At 44.3% G+C, this 17,446-nt stretch overlaps 1 protein-coding gene across 1 annotated transcript in view; it reads right to left on the bottom strand.

Moving 5' to 3' along the window:
- Window positions 1-17,446, bottom strand: part of CLSTN2 (calsyntenin 2) — a 3,665,407-nt gene that overhangs the window by 1,004,228 nt on the left and 2,643,733 nt on the right. The window contains exon 8 of the mRNA XM_069617773.1: window positions 7,857-8,105. Coding sequence (XP_069473874.1) covers window positions 7,857-8,105 — 249 coding nt within the window. The remainder of the gene's footprint in view (window positions 1-7,856; window positions 8,106-17,446) is intronic.

Genomic DNA, 17,446 nt, shown 5'->3' with positions numbered 1-17,446 from the left:
GCTATTTGACAAAGATATTTGCAACTTGGCACATGATTTCAATACCTCATACATACACAGCTGCCTACAACATTGCTAGCAAGACCAGGCAAATATGGCAATACAACAATTGTTGATGGCAATACCTACCACTGGAGTGAGTGCATTGACTTTTGATCGCAATGCCTGGCGATGGTTTCATTTAAAGTAGATTGCACTTCCCTAAAAGTGGGACACATTTAGAGATGCAAACCACCCCCCTGCGCTTCTTAAAAGCAAACATGTGCTTCACTCTGGAAACCCCAGACTACTCTCCGTAGCTTCCATCACATCCACAGCACCACAGCACCACAAGAATAAGTGAATTTGATTTGCTTTCCTACTTTAAGTGCAAGAACTGGAACATGTTTCACCATGTAGTAGTACTGCCATGTGCATGCTTGACATTCCCCAGGAAGGAGAAAGGGGCATGTTGTATGGAGGGGCCACAGTTTATGGGCCTGATTTACCAAGAGTTTTTCAAAGGGATTGTACCATTATAAATGGATTTTGTAAATCAGTGCTCTATATATTGTACTCCCTCGAACATCCCCAGATGAAGCTCTGTGAAAGTTGTAAATATGTTGAGAGAACAACAATCCCCTCAATTTGGTTGATTTGGCAAACCACTCAAGATGGTTGTCTAGCACTAGTAATCAAGGACACTATTTATGTTTGGATAATGTACATGGTAGGTAGGTAGGTATTGTTTATTTATAAAGCCCCTATACACAGGCAAGTTTTTCAAAGTGCTCAAGGAGGGTGGGAACAGGGGAAAAACCAGCAGTCACTCAGAGGCCTTGACATTCTGAGATGATAATAGACTGTACAGGCAGAGTAAGTGTGTAAAATACATTTAACAGTTTGAGATACAGGAAATAGGCCTGATGGCGATTCTGCAGTTTTGACCAGTGTGATAAGGGGTGAAGACAGGTGAGAACAAACAGACGATCTTCGGCACGGTGATACGGATCGTTCAAGTGCACAGACGGTCATGGATGGGGGAAGTCCAAGTGCATTCTGTTAAGTGCAGATAGAGCCACTCTCTATGGTTAATTTTCTAGTGCAGTGAGGCCATGGAGCAAGTGTGAAAGTGCAACACATCAAGTAGTACATCTTAGGAAAACACAATTCATAAAGTTTGCCATTTTTAAATCAACTGTGAATATCTACATCCCGTTTTCTGGCACATTTCCTTAAAATAGAATGTGAGGCTCCTGTTGACGTTTCATGATTTACTATTTTAGTTAATGGCATATTTTCTCATCTAATAACTGTTTGTCTTAGAGTGCTTCATACCTATTTATGCTAGATTCTACATCAAGATGAATCGCTGCATTGTTCATCCATTAATAGCAAGTTGGTTCCTTCCAATTATCTCCACACATTTCTCACTGCTCCGTGACATTATTTCAGTTAAATATTTCTATCTAATATGCACGTTATAATCAAGAGCTTGTTCTTAGTACTAATTCAATGAACAGTTGAACAAATCTATTCAGCTTAAAGTGTGATCTGCCCATTAGTAGCTATAGTATACAATACAGTGAGGGCTTTTCAACACACCATACTGCAAAGTTCTTAGTGCCCGATTCATGGAATATTTGACTGGTTCAAAGTGACTTTGCACTGCTGAAAAGTGAGGTCGCACGGCTGACAAAAACCCGGATTCATGGAACAGTGCAATGTGTATTTTTGCCGTGCAAAGTACCGGCACTGTCAGCGCATAGCCATTTTGCAGTACAAAATGACTTTGTATCAGAAGGCTTGCCATTTATCTGGGCCCATCCGATGGAGATAAAAGTGAGAGCTTTCCAAAAACAAGGGGAGAAATAAAGGACATGGGTGTGAAGTGGACTGCTGATCTCTGCACCGGTGCAAGTTCAAAGATTGCACGCTATTAGTCCTAGGGCAATGTTTGCCCTATTTTTAAAAACACTTGGAAATATTAGAAAACTATTGCACCATGAAAAGTGCATTTTGGCATGTTATAAGCATTAGGGAAAATGCATTGTCATGGTTCAATGTTTTTTTGTCTTAGCAGTGCATGCTGGTGGCACGAGTTATATTTGCTTAGTTTACCATAACTGGTGAATTTCTGTGTTTTTTTCGGTTTTACTTGTAACCTTAATGTCCCTTTAACAAGGTTTTTTCATTGAATTTCATGGGTTTTTATTAGTGCAAGTTAACCATAACGTCCCTTTAACAAGGTTTTTTCATTGAATTTCATGGATTTTTATTAGTGCAACACAACCATAACATCCCATTAACAAAGTATTTTCAGTTGTTGTATATATATATATAAATAAATATATATATATATATATATATATATATATATATATATATATATTCAGAGAAAAAACATAGTTAAGGGGATGTTATGGTTAAGTTGCACTAATACAAACCTATGAAATTAATTGAAAAAAATGTTCTTAAAGGGAAGTTATGGTTAAGTTGCACTAGTTGAAGACAGGCCTCAATGCCTCTTCAGTAAAGTCTTCCCGGGCGTTCATACCTCTACCATATGGAATATGGAATCACACACAATATTAAAACTGGGGCCTTCCCCTCCGCATCTAGAAGCGTTTACCTGCTCAACTTATTATTCATGCCTTGATGAAGACAAGTATCGCCGAAACACGTGTCTGCAATCCTAATAAAACTTTTCTATGTAACAATGAATAATATTTTGTAAACCTTCTTGAGAGAACTCTCTCCTGGGAAAACACATAGTGCGAATGTGACAGGTCTCAAAAATGCAACTTACTACTCATTTTGAGGCTGACATACCTACACATTCTTTATAATTAAATGTGATGGCAAGCATAGGTTTTGGACACAGACAAACATTTGCTTTAGGCTTCCTGACACAGACTATCATTAGTTTTATTTAGGTGGCAAAATCACAGGTTGGCAAAGGGCAAGTTAGGCCTTTTTTCCAAACTTCTTTTTGAGTTAATAAAAGTTTATAACCCACACTTTATTGTGTTTTCTGTGTCTACTTCATGATGCCTTCACACTACTTAGGGAATATGGTCAATGATTTGGCAAAGCATCTAGCTCCTCTTTTATAGAGACATGATGCCAACAATTCAAGGGACAGGGTTGGGTGCCCTCAGCCACCCTTTCATCTACACTTTAGGTATGGTGTTGAATACAATTAACATCCCCAGAAAGGGATTTTGAAGAACTAGCTGTCTGTGTTTTTTTTGTTTGCATTCCAGCTAAAATTGTGCTTAATGTACTTTGCAGTGTTCACTTTTGTATGTAACTTACTTGGCTTTTTAGAGGTCCCTGGAGGCTGGTCCGTAAAACCACTGCAGGTAGAGACACTTAACATTCTAGGTACAGGGCCATTGCTTAGCCTTTATAGTTAGCACATCCATACAGGCCTCGTAGCATTTCTCTTAAGACACGAACTCAGGAGTGTTAAACAGTGTGACACTCTCGTCATCTTTCTACCTCGAAGTTTGCCTCCTATGGTCTCTCTGTTTGTGGTCATTGACTCTCTTCTACTAGAGGTTCCCAAATACCATTGTCCAAAGAAGGTGCATACGATAGAAAAGCACCTCAATAGGTATCCATATTTCTTGGCACCCTAAAGAACTAAGGGTTGTGCTCATTTACAATGATGTGGAAATACTTGGAGACTCCATTGGTAGATTCAGAATTCTGTTTTCATTTGTTCTCAGTTGTACTCAGTTTTACCATCTTAATGGATATTTTTGCACCATATGCTGCAGCTATTATAGCCTGTGCTCTAAACATTTCAAGTGCTGGTGCTTTTCACTCTGCCTCCAAATGTGAAGGTAAAGTGCACAATTGAAATTCTATGCTGTACCACCAACAAACAATCTAAGTTTTTTTTATTTGTATATTTTTTATTTGTAGATTGCCTTTGAATTTTCCATTGGGTGACATGCTGACCTCCACACTGACTTCACCACCTTCTTGCACTCACCTAACTAACAAAATAAGTAGTGGAGTTGGTCTGACGATCAGAACAGGCACAGCACCAGCCTCTCACACTCACAGTATACTCACTCCCTCTTCCATCGAACACATCCCTTCCCACCTTCTTGTTCCCAACACTCTAGCTATCCTTCACATTTATCACCCATCTGCCCACTCACCTTTTTCTTCACAGACCTCAACTTCATATTTGAACCTCTTCAATAGTATGTCCCTGCAGTCATCATGGGCAACCTCAACTTGATGGACCAATAAAAAGGCCCATCAATTACAGTTGAAATTCACCCACTAACTGGATTTACTGTTCCTGTCCTCATTTCTTCACTTTCCTACCCTGTTTATTAATGCCTCAGGCTCAGAGAATGCACTCATCCACTTCATATTTGCATTTCCCACTTCACTCTTGCTCCAACTATCTCATCTATCACCAAGAGGACATTGAATCCTCACACAAAGGTCCCTTATCTTGACCAAGTTGGGACCTCCCTCCAAGCTCTCTCTCTCCCTTAGTTGCCCACTCCATAGAACTTGTCTTTGTTGACTTCAAATTTTCACTGGATTCCCCCTTTTCCCATCACTATCCAGACCACCCCTTCAACACTGCCTGACCTGGATCTTCCTAGATAGCCAATAGCTGAGAACCAACATGCATTTCTGCATTTCCCTCTAGTGTGAAGTTGCTGCCATTCTCTTATCAATGCTTACAATGTCTCACCCCTTGCCCTTACTTCTGCTCTTGACTCTCCTAAATAGTACTTTGCCTCTTACATCTGTCCCAGCATCACTAAAATATGGGAACCCCTTGCTACCCCTTCATTTTACCCCTCCATGCTGATCTTCTTCCCTTTCTAACCCACATTATGCCCTTTTTCTAACTTCTCTCCCAATTCCTCCACAAAGTTGGGAACCATCTTCCAATCAGCTACCCCATCAAGTGCTCCTATTTATCCTTTTTCAGCCCACACGGTCAAAGGGCTTGCGCCTGTCAATGTCTCTCACCTTTCCTCCCTTCCCAATCTCTCTCCATTAAATAGCTCATTCTAAAATATCTATCTGCCGTCCTAACAAAGCCTTCTTCTGCAAACACAACTTTCTTATGCCCATCACTCCCAAACCCTCAAGAGAGTTTCCCTTAAATCACATTGTGCAATACATTGAGGTAAATGCACTGTGCACCCCCCTGCAATCACAGTTCCACCCAAACACTCCACAGAACGTACTGTCACTCATTATTACCAACTTCATACCACTGCTCACCACTGCTCACCACTCACACCTCTCGTTCATCCTCAATTTTCCCGATCTCTACACTGTGGATCATCCCTCCTCCAAACACTCCATTCCCCACGCTTCAAGGACACTGCTCTCAAATGGAGGGCTACTTATCTATATTGACACTGCTTCTTCATTCTGTGGACACGTTATACCTCTTATGCCTCACTCCTGCCAGTGGGATTCCCTCAAGTATCTGTCATGGGGCCACACCACTTTCCCCTATGCCCAAGGTATACAAGGTACATTTGTAATCCTTTAACTTCTATTATCACCACATTTCTGATGTAACCTAGAATATCTTCTTCCTATACCAAACCTACTCTGCCAATCTCTACCTCCTGTCCTCCTCACCCTACAACACACCCTTATCTCCAGACTGGGAATCAACACATGTTGAATCCCAGCCCAACGTATCCACATGCACTCTCTACAACCTTTCCATATCGTTGTGCTTTCAATGTACCACTATCAAACAATATGGCTCTTAATGTGAACATTGCTTGCCCACCGTTTACTCCTGATCTTCAAGTTTAGTCTTGGTGTATCCCACTACATAATATCAGATCTGAACTCACTCTACTCTTCCACTCTGGAGCTCTGTTCTACAACTTTCAATGGCCTCTCTGACCCACAGATTCCATGAGCTGACTCTGTCTTCTGCTTCCTATTGGCCATTCACCACTGGAATGTTTTACCCTCTGCATCAAAGAAAGTAGGTCTGAGGAACAATTTAAAAGCAGGCTCAATCTCTACCTACTTGCTGGTTTGCAGGAGAGGTACACAGAACTATGAGCAGCAGAGCACTCTGTGGACTCCACTGGTGTGTAAAATTATACTGCAACCATTTGATCCTCACATCCAAATCCTTAGGCTGTCGGTTTTAGAGTATATGGTTCATGGTCACAAACATATTAATTGTGGGTGGTGTGTTGTGAAAAGATACATGAGCACCAAATCCAGTGTGCATTTTAGACTTAGTAATTCAAACATTCCACTATTTTCCTGAGACATATTTATCAAATATAAACAGCTATGTACATGCTTATGATCCCAAATTTCAATCTGACAGGAACTCTCATTTGTGATATGTGTCCCCTTCCCTTTTCTCATAGGGGTATTTTGCAAGGGTACAGCAGGGGTGTGCCAGACTTTCTCCTTTGAATCATAAACTTCTACCAGAATAAATGTATGTGGTTGTTTTGGGTTATCTCATTAAGAAGTGTACCGTTATTATTTTGTTTAGAATATATACTGGAAGTAATAATTAGGAAAAAACAACATTGTATCATTTTGAAAGGAGCCAGTTTACAATGTTAAAGTCATTAAATGATTTCATTTTTCTAGCTTATTTTACCAAGAACATATACTATTTTTTCTATCAAAATCTCCTACCTTCTTTTAAAGGGTTATTCTCAGATTAAACTGTTTTTTTCTTCTGTGAGCAACACGACTATTTTTAATTGTGTGTACTAACCCTGCCACTATAGGTTGGCCTGTGTGCCCCTTACAATGTCCGTCAGAACGCCCTGCAGAGCCAATCTGTGTACCCCTTGACTCCCCTTGTGTGGACAATACGCCCTAAGTGTAATGGTGACATTTGTGCAGGACGCACAACATGGCAAAGCAATACTGAATGCTAAGCACATCAGGAAACATGCAAAGGTGTGGACAGTGTAGGTGTTTGCCTGACAAATGCCTGACATTTCCTGAACCCTTTTGTCATTTTTGGGGCATCCGCCTGTCAGGAGACTTCTGACGTGCCTGCCTCTTTTTGCACTGTCCCAGTATGTACACCCTAGAGAGGTATCAGCCTCCTCTCTGCTTTGGTCCCCACTGGCACTTTATTTATTTATTTATTGCACATTTTAAGGCACCTTATACATCAAGTAAATTGTGTTTCAAAGCGCCCACAGTGCAACAGGGAGGGAACGTGAGTGAAAGGTAAATATAACAATGACAGAGAGAGGCGGTCCTACTAGGCCTTGAGAGCATTCAGAGCGTGCAAGTGCATAGAGAGAGTGTTCACTCTAAATTGTTTTCACCATTATTCAAGACTTGCAGTAAAAGCTCTAGATAAATGGAAATACATAAAGGAATTGAACATAGCTTTATCATCTTGCAATACCAACGTGCCACTGCCAATTTCAAACTGAAAAGAGGACATGCAGTGCCTTTGATGTAGAGGGTCAGTATTAGAATGTCCCGGACAATACCCTGTAGTACGCTGCAATCCATACATCAAATACTCCTGTGGTGGCATTGGTCAAAGTGTACGAAAAGAAGTATTGGAACTATGTTCCCTGCTGGACTGCACCCACTCCCCACCAACCCCAACACACAATACATGCACCTGCTGTATAAGGGAACATTCAGTGTAAGTTTCAACTTCTTCGAACACTTTTATTTGAAAAGAAAACCTTTCCGGAATGATTTCTTTTTAAATTAAAAGTATAGGAACAGTAAAACTTAATTTAAAAAAGTAGAGGAGCACCGCTCCCAACTGCTGCCGCTCACTTGGACCACTGCATGGTGGATGCTACTTTCACACTCAAACGGCGAGCACATGTACCGGCAGTGGCAGACTTCACCTGTTTTGTCAGAGTTGCATAGAATGGTCTCCTTCTCGGCCCGCATGCCGCGGCTCGGCCCGTGTTTCATCCACATCGTTATGGTGAACTGGTCCGTCAGGTTTTTTGGCACGATGGAGTCGGGTATTTTAACCCCCTGTTTGCCGTCAAACTTAAAAATCATCCCATTGCTGTCCATCGATAGGCCTGCTGTCCAGCTGTTGGCAGACGTGGGCGAGGGCAAGAGGTCTATAATGCCGGATGATGCACCTGCGAAGGGAGAGGACACTGTTATTTACAGGAGTAACAATCCAATTGATTTCTTTTCTTAAACATATACTAAAATTCAGTTTCAATTATCTTGCAGGAACGGGCATGTTACTCTTCAATATACACTGTATAGCATCAATTTCAGCCCCATATAGGAGCTCACTTGGGCCGTAACGTGAATGAAAGAAGTACAGCTTTAAGGCCTTGCGTTCACGCCACAGCTCATTTTCAAGCATTTGTATGGAGGAGCGGAGGGGCGGAATGCAACAGCTTCTCACACCTGCACGGTTTCTTATTGCCGGACCAGATGCACAAGTATAAAGCAGGCAGACCACATAGGGATCCATTGTACACGCTCCCTGCCAGCAGGGAGAGAGTATAGTTACAATTAAACCCTCCCAGGCGTGTTTGCATGATGGGGAGGATTTCATTTCAATAGGGAACATTGCTTGCCCTTGCCACATGGTAGGCAATGCTGGAGAATTTGTGTGGCAGAGATTAAGGGAGCGCTGGAAACGCAATTTGTTCTCCGCCCCTGCGGTCCGCCATACAAATGCTTGAAAATGAGCCGTGGCGTGAATGTAAGGTCTTAAAGCCTTAGTCAGGGCCTTTGTGCCTTGCATTCACATTACTTCTCAATTGAAAATGAGCTTCATAGTGTGCGGAAATTCCGTTAGATAACTCACACCCAAAAACCTGTTGTTCATTATTTCATTAGACTGCAGGCATTAATAACCATTAATGGGCCTATACAAAGTTGACCTAAAAAACGGCATACATTTGATACACGTCAAATCACATTCGAAGAGTTTGAGGGGACAGAAGGGGCGGTGTAAAGGACTGGAAGTAGAAGGGTGCCAAGGAATGTGAAAGGGGGAAACGGTGTCATCAAGGGGAAAAAATCAAAGATGTCGAAACAAGACTAAATAACCAGGAAAAGATAGATAGCAGAACCATGAAAAAGAGGAAACGCATGAAAAACATAAGAGTATGTGTCGGAGGTCCATACCTGAATATGGCTTTATGTGTTTTAACGGCGGAAAATGTATCGCCCCTCTGATTAGCACCACTAGTAACAACATTAGTGTCAGACGCCTGCGGCCTGAAATGCAAGGGTCAGGTCAACATACCTGCTGCATTACAAACTGCTGGATTTCTCTTTACCCTTAGGAGATGCGCGAGGATGCCCACAAGGGTGGGTGCAGTCTCTAAATGCACCTTTAATGAGAGGGGGCATTAGCCGTCACTGATAGGTCAGAATGCAGTGCATGATCACACAAAGGCTATCATCCTCATTCCGCCCGCACTCACAGTATTTGGCCTTTTTTGTGCACTCTGTCCAGCCATTGGAAGTATGTCAGGGACCCGACAAGCGGTCGCAGTCTGTGACCCCCCCCATAAGGGACACCAGGGAGAACCAACCCTGTTTGGCCCCTCCCAAATGGCAACCTGTGTGTGCACTGCACGCTGCACACATTTAGCACAATCCCCCAGTTCCAATTTCCCTATGTGAATGTTTCGGAAATATGAAATCCATATGACAAATGGACACTGCTCCATGCAAATGACAGGAATGTCCCTTCCTAATGTGGGCCCAAGTCGACAACTTGCATGTGGCTTGCAGCTCTTTCGTTGACAGCACATTGTGGCTCCAGCAGGGCAAACGGTACAACTTACTCAGTGTGAAATGTATAAACAGGTTGCAGGGCTCCTTCAATAGTTAGTTTGGTTTCAAATGCAGTTGTGGATAAGGAAATTAACATATTAACTAGCGCTTGAATTCATTTTTTGCTGTCACTTTCCATCATTATTCATGGCAGGACTGGCAGGGCCTACTGTTTTGTGATGCATTTCTTTTATACACTTAACCATACAAGATACCCACCAGCACAGGTGTTTTAAATATTTTTAAATGAATCACACGTTATCATTGTAGGAGATTGTCGGTGGGTGCAATGTAATCAGGCATCCTGCATTCACTGGTTACCTTGAATGTGAGTGCATGAAGTGGACTGGTCATCAGGATTCAGGCAGACAGGATGCCAACTCCATGCATTCTTACATTACTGTCAAGTGCCAAAGGTCTGAAGCTACAGCTCTGACCAGTGCGAGACCAAAGGTCCGGAGGTGCAGCCCTGAACAGTGCGAGACCAAAGGTCCGGAGCTGCAGCCCTGACCTGTGCAAGACCAAAGGTTCCGAGGTGTAGCCCTGAACAGTGCGAGACCAAAGGTCCGGAGCTGCAGCACTGACCTGTGCGAGATCAAAGGTCCAGAGCTGCAGCCATGAACCGTGCAAGACCAAAGGTCTGGAGCTGCAGCCCTGAATCCGGCGAGACCAAAGGTCCGGAGCTGCAGCCCTGAACCGTGCGAGACCAAAGGTCCGGAGCTGCAGCCCTGACCCGTGCGAGAGCAAAGGTCTGGAGCTGCGGCCCTGAACTTTGCAAGACCAAAGGTCCGGCGCAGCATACCTGCACTGTGCAAGACCAAAGGTCCAGAGCTGCATACCTGAACCAGGCGAGATCAAAGTTCCGGCCCTGCAGCCCGGAACTGTGCGAGATCAAGGGTCCGGAGCTGCAGCCCTGAACTGTACAAGACCAAAGGTCCAAAGCTGCAGCCCTGAACCTGGTGAGACCAAATGTCCGGAGCTGAAGCCCTGAATTGTGTGAGACCAAAGGTCCGAAGCTGCAGCACTGATCCAGCATCCCTCAATTATTTTTTTTAAATCCTTGTATGGGTGGAAAGGTCGATTTGTCCCCCTCCCCTCCATTCCCTCCTTATATGCACGCTATGCTCTTCCCACGACTGCCCATGCATCTGTGGCCAGAGGTGCCGGACGGCCTCGGGACGACACATACCAGTACAACATCCATAAGGAGGGCTGATTACCAACTCCATTCTGTAACGATCCCCGATTCCATTTTGTATGTGCCAAAACAGGCCTCACAGCAAAGCCAGCCTGCAGGCCCAAAGATCTCCCCTGGCGCGGCATACAGTTAGCTAGCCACTCCCCCCACCTCCTCCCCTCTGGTGTCTCTGCAGCTGCCCTGTTCCAATGCAAGAATGAGCGCAAACATTTAACAGTTTAACACTGTATCTATCGCCTTCCATCACTGACCTGTGAATAACTGGGCAAGAGCCCGGGCCTAGAAAAAACAATCCATCTCCACAAACATGCCTCATCACTTGCAGACGCTACCCTTAAGATATATGGCATATATAACCCCCCCAATCTCATACCCCTTTTGATGTAGCAGATGCATACCCCACGACCGGGTGCCACCCTGTTTCACCTACAATGCTAATCCCCTCTGCAAAGCTATTAAATCCCTCCTGTGTTTATGTATAAGGGGGCTGTCTCAGTGAGATGCAACAGAACGATCAATAATGTACCTACCTAAATCACTGCAGTGAATATTATATCATGTTCCACGTGTCATTGTCCTATAATGTCGGTTACATATCATTCCCCATCAAAGACCCCCAGCGAATGTATGGGATGCTAGATGACTAGTTTGTTATAATGCAAAATGTATGGCCCGCATGCTCAATTGTTTCTCCGTATTGTGTAGACTCGCAAATTTATTTAGATCTTATAAGAATATCATGTATCAATATAAATGGTTTTGACCACGAGACTGATTTAAATAAAAGTAATTCTGTAGCCCTGGTGACTATGATATATGCGACAATAGTAGACATGATCGAACCCCATGTCATTGGTCCACGTATAATTCCACTGATCTAACTGGGCCAGTCTCAAAGAGCCAAAGGGCCTCCTTCAAACATACACATCCCCCACCCATTCCTTCCTTCCTTCCTTAGTACAGTCCAGCGGCCAGAGGCCTATGTCTCACTGATGCCTTAATGCAACAATTGTATCATCTCCCACATCTACCAGGCCCACACAGATTGTCACCTCCCTGCCTCTTGACACAAAGATGACCCCCATACTTTTCCCCCCTTCAGGTGCGCAAGACAAATGCATTTATAGATAAGTGCGAAATATATGATTCTCCCCCCGACACTGACAGGATGTCAACAATATTTTTTATGAGTGTCTTTTTATTGCGTACTTTGAAGGAATGACTAGATTAGAGAGTTAGTATCAATCACCCCATCCGGGGGCAATAACCTTCACCTTGCACTGACCAGCCCTGCTAAAGCACGTGATGTCCGCCTTCCCGTCAAGCAACTACCCAATCATCTGGAGGCGGCGCCTATACTACTATACTGGATTTGTAAACCTGCCAATGATAATGTGATTTCTGTTACTTATGTGGTTAAGTCATTTATGACACTGTAACCCTTTCTGATGTACTGTTAGAGTGATGTTGGGCAGAGCGCTCTCAGAGTTTGCAGAGTTCTCTGCTTGCCCTATTGTGGTTTTAGATAAACTTTACTTTTACTTTCACCCACACTTGGTCTTGGTCTCATTCCATCCTGGGGTGTGTCCATTATTGACTCTTATTGGGATTTTCGATTGCATTTTTGGGGACTCACACTTTCATCCTACCTGTCAAATATTTATTTTACATTATTCCCTGCCAGGCTGTGATCCCCAGGTCTAAACACGGATGTCATTCTTAATAAGCATCCTAGGAATGCTAAGTTCATCAGTGGATTGGTAATACCATTTCGGCAGATGTTCCTCAAGGAAATAGCCTTGCCAGCTAACTGTGTAGAAAACTCGGGGTTGGTAGTTATTTGGATAATTTTCAGCGAATACCCAATCGGCACTCTATCATGGGTCATAGCTAATTTGGATATATGTCTGAGACAGAGATGTAACAGTATTTGTTCATGGCTCACCTGTCTGGGATTTCCAGAGGCAGTGGGAACCAAGGCCAATTCTAGCTAGACACACTAGAATGCATTAAAATATGAGGGAGCCCTTTACTAACAAATTAACCTGAGAAACAGCCCAGGCAAATTGGATTGGCAACCCTGACTGAGTGTTTGGTCATCAAAATGTATCAATAAACGCAAGCTCAGTTTTGGGCTCATACTCTTACCCTAATGCCATTTTCCACATCCTGAGGACAAAGCAGCAATACTCATTCAAGACACACTACTGGTGAAGCACTGCTCTGCTTGCTACCTTGGAGGAACCAGAGTTCCTTACTTATAAAGTAATACCTGGACTAGTACTAATGTGTCCTGTCTCCCGGTTCTCAACTGGTATGTTCTTCCCTGCTTGTCAGCCTCATTTAAAGTTTTGAATCTCACGCTGTGAGAGATGTCCAACTAGAACCAAGATGCCATTGAAGTGACAGAACTTGTAGCTCGAAAGCGTTGAAGGGGTAAGCCCAGAGGACATCACATTGTGGTGCCCTCACTCCCCCTGTAATACTTTGACTATTGATGTACTAAGCCCCAGAATTGTTTTGCCACTCCCCCTGTTCTACCTGTTCTTCATTGTTGGCAGCCGCCTGTTGCCTTTCCACTACCACCAAGATGAAAGTCATAGCCCCGCCAGACCAAAAGGCCTGAACCATTCCGAGCATCAATGAACAGTATTTTAATTCACCCGCACTGTTCCAGCATTCACTAGGTATCTCCAGTCAACTGTACCAACAGAGGGCCCTGCCTGCAACATAACCTGCTGGCACTAAAGGGCATAAGACCTGTAGAGGTAGATGCAAAGGTCCTTCACCTTAAAGAGATGATGCAGCTCAAGGTGAGTGCAGCTAAGAAAGGGAGCTATCAACCTGAATATTTGACACTTCGAATCGTGAAACGCTCGAGGGATCCCAATGGCAAGCTACCATGTGCTCCCCTTTGTCTCTTATTTCACGTTTTCACAACCCTGTTATTCATAGGGATAATGCAAAGATCTGGCATAGTTAAGATGTGTTATCCCATGAGCATGAGGTAGCTGGAAAGCACGAAACTATTTCATTATTTAGGACCATCTTCCTTTCATAAATCGAGCCTGTTGCTTTCTGAAAGCCTGACATTTAAGCTACCCCAATATCACCGACACGCATACAGTAGGAACTTCGGAATTAAACTTGTTATATAATTTATGAACATCGTCGAGTTGGACTGAACAAGATATATTAGGGGAATTGGTGTTGGCCCTAGTCATATTGATACAGTTCTTTGAAAGTTTCTACTTAGCAACTAGCAGTTTTCACCTACAGACAATACTTTTGATACTACCCCATGAATGCAAGCAAATTAAAGTGATATAACATAGCTAAACATACCTACATATTGACAGACTCGTAATTAAAAGTGAAAAGATATTACTATATGCCTTGATCCATACATTCTAATGAAGGGGAAACGGGTGACTATGGTCCTCCAATTTCAAATAGCCCTGTAACTGAACTTTAACTGATTTCCATAAGCCTCAGCAGGTTATGGTAATGTCTGAGTTTCCACACCACCCCTTTCCCTCGTTTGCCAACTCACGGATGCTTGTTTTCTTGTTTTGTTCCTTGAGGGGTACAATGTATCTATTTCAGATAGAGACAGGCAGATAGAGAGAGAAAGAAAAGAGAGAGTGAGATAGAGAGGGAGGAGAGAGAGAGAGAGAGAGAGAGAGAGAGAGAGAGAGAGAGAGAGAGAGAGAGATAAATGGTATTGTGAGCTAGAGAAATGGGACCTGTCTGTAAATGGCCAGAGGTAGTGTTAAGTGTTAAGCCGGCCTGGGAAGTCCATAATTACACAGAGGTTCTGAAGCGATTTCAAACTGAACTCAATAACGGAAATAGACAAAGTGCAAGGCAAAACCTACTTTATTATCATCAAAATAAAGCAGGGACAGCATACAAGCATTGAATTATTCGCATTCTCTGCACGATTATCAAAAACAATGGTTTATGCGGGTGGCGCCACCAGCCGAGGACGTCAGCAGATGCCTTCTCGGTAAGCTCTGCATCTCTTCCCCACCTCAAGGCCCTTATCCTCCTTTAAACACATCGAGTGGCCCAAACGAAAACGAGCATAAGGCGTTGGAATGTCCCGGGAGCCGATGGAGTGAGTCTGCGGAGCCACATGGTTTTCTCTGCAGAGCTATGGGAGAAGATTCATCTGTGAAGCAGACCCCCGCCAAGATGGCGGCTGTTACGCGAGAAAGACCTGGGGCTGGTGCCCGATGAAGAAAGGCGCGGGGAGACCATCGAGCTGATCTGGCGCCAAGAAGGAGGACAAAGCCTTGCAGTACACTCACTGACCGCCAAGGAGAGGACATACGCCTGTGAAGCGTCCGATGAGCTGAAGCTCAAAGCATGGAGGACTGCATGGTGAAGCCCTTCCTCTACAATAACGGGCGGCCCGGGTAAGGAGACACTTGGGGTGGCTGGGGAACTCACCCAACTCTACACTGCGGAGGTATGGAGGGGCTGGAGGGAGAATCCAAACGGATCCAAGGGTCTCTTCTGATATGACGCATTTGAAATAATGGGCTGTAGGGGGAGCCCGGAGCGCCGTCGGCTGGCCCCATATCCTGACTCCCAGCAGGAGCGCCAAAGCCGCATCAATTAAGTAAGGAGAATATCATATTTGATGCAGTATGAAGTCAATACAAGAGACAATACATGTGAGCTACAGGAGTGTCATGCAGCAATGACAATATCGACATGCAAGCACAGTACCCAATAGCACCAAGCTACTGTTGATTTTTCTCACAAGGCAGTCTGTGACATGCAAAAGCACCAGCCGTTAAGTGCATTTAACTTGTCAAGATGAGGATTAATGGGCACTAGATTGATGTATTCGGTCACAGCACTGTCACAACAGTGCTCATGGCAAAAGAAACAGTGTGAACACATTATTCGCCAATATCTTTGGACACCTTTCTAACTGAGCACCAAATGCAAATAAGACATTTCTGACCTAAGAAGGATTTACCAACTTACTTACCCAGGTGCGGCAAAGCCGCGTCTCTCAATTTAGGTAAACAACAAAGCGCATGGAGGCTGGCGAACATGTGGGGAAGTCAATGCAACTGGGAGAATACTGCAGCCTAGCAGCATACTGTAGCCTGGTCGATTCTGCATGGCCCCGAACGGCTGAAGCATGTAAAAGCACAACTACAGGCCCCTGGCACGTATCCACTGCACCTGAGATCTTGGTGGGCGGAAGACAGGTGGCGGCACCTCTAGGGGCACATTTGAGGCAACATACCTACCATTGCATCTGTCATAGCAGGAGAACTGGGGGCACCATAAAGCCTGGGCACGGAGCATAACCCAGCCGATTGACCCGCATATCACGATGGGCACATACAGACCCAGGGCAAGGCAACTGTCGGGGCCATTGGTCATAACAGTATGCTGCAAAGTCCTAAGAACATTACTCAGGGGCATCCAAGTCCCCTCCGCACAGTCAAGGATGGCTCAAACATGCGACGAAACAGAAAGGCACAGTGTCCGGAGATATTAAAGCCATGATGCAAACCGCTGAAACTCATAAACGTAACCAACAGCAGGCGACTGTGCAGATACATTCCCCTCCTCTGGATCAGTCACGAACGTTGGAGCACCCTCCTATACGAAAATCGGAACTGCTGGCAATGTTGCAGGAGTTAAAAAAGACATTAAGGACAGCGCTTCTGATCTAGCTAAATCCATTGTGGACCTCAACAAAGGCATCCTAGCGGTAGAGAGAATGGTCGATGAGGTGGAGTCCACAGTAGCAGAACAGGGGAAGGAAAAAGATGTACTTGCCAGGAGGATACTGGAGTTAGAACAACAAATGGACCGGGTACAAAACAGACAAGATGATGCTGAAAATGGATCCAGGCGTAACAACATATGAATTCGAGGGGTCCCGAAAGCCATGGCGGACACTGACCTGCAACAATATGTGGCGGACCTGTTCAAGCAAATTCTGGGCCCACGAATGAGAGGAACATTGTTCTGGATCGGACACATAGAGTGTACTCTACAACCAACTCAACAGGTATCTGACCCCGTATGTGCTGACTCATATACATTTATTTCACCTGAAAGAAGATATCGTGCAAGGTTCTCGGAAAAGAGAACCTATAAGCTTTCATTCAACACTGATCCAGCTTTACCAGGACCTGGCCCAAGCCACACTTATGAAGCGAAAGTGCCTGAGGGTGGTTACAGACTGACTGAGATCAAGGCAAGTGCGCTATCGATAGGCATTCCTGACTGGGCTCCGGTTCGAGTGGAAGGGGCAACGCTATACTATCTCAAAAGAAGAGGAAATGGACAACCTCATGAAGGAGGATGGGGTCGTAGGAACCAATGAGAGGGAACAAACCCTGTCTGGAAACATGGAAGGGGACAATAGACCCAAAAAGGGGCAATGGAAGCCGGCACAGCCCCGCCCGAGAGGTCGTAACAAAGAGGCCAAAATTGCAG

This window comes from Ambystoma mexicanum, chromosome 10 (genome assembly GCF_040938575.1).
Source record: "Ambystoma mexicanum isolate Mex_15411 chromosome 10, UKY_AmexF1_1, whole genome shotgun sequence".
Taxonomy (NCBI): Eukaryota; Metazoa; Chordata; class Amphibia; order Caudata; family Ambystomatidae; genus Ambystoma; species Ambystoma mexicanum.
Note: the sequence above shows the minus strand (reverse complement) of the source record. Positions and strands in the feature narration are given on the sequence as shown.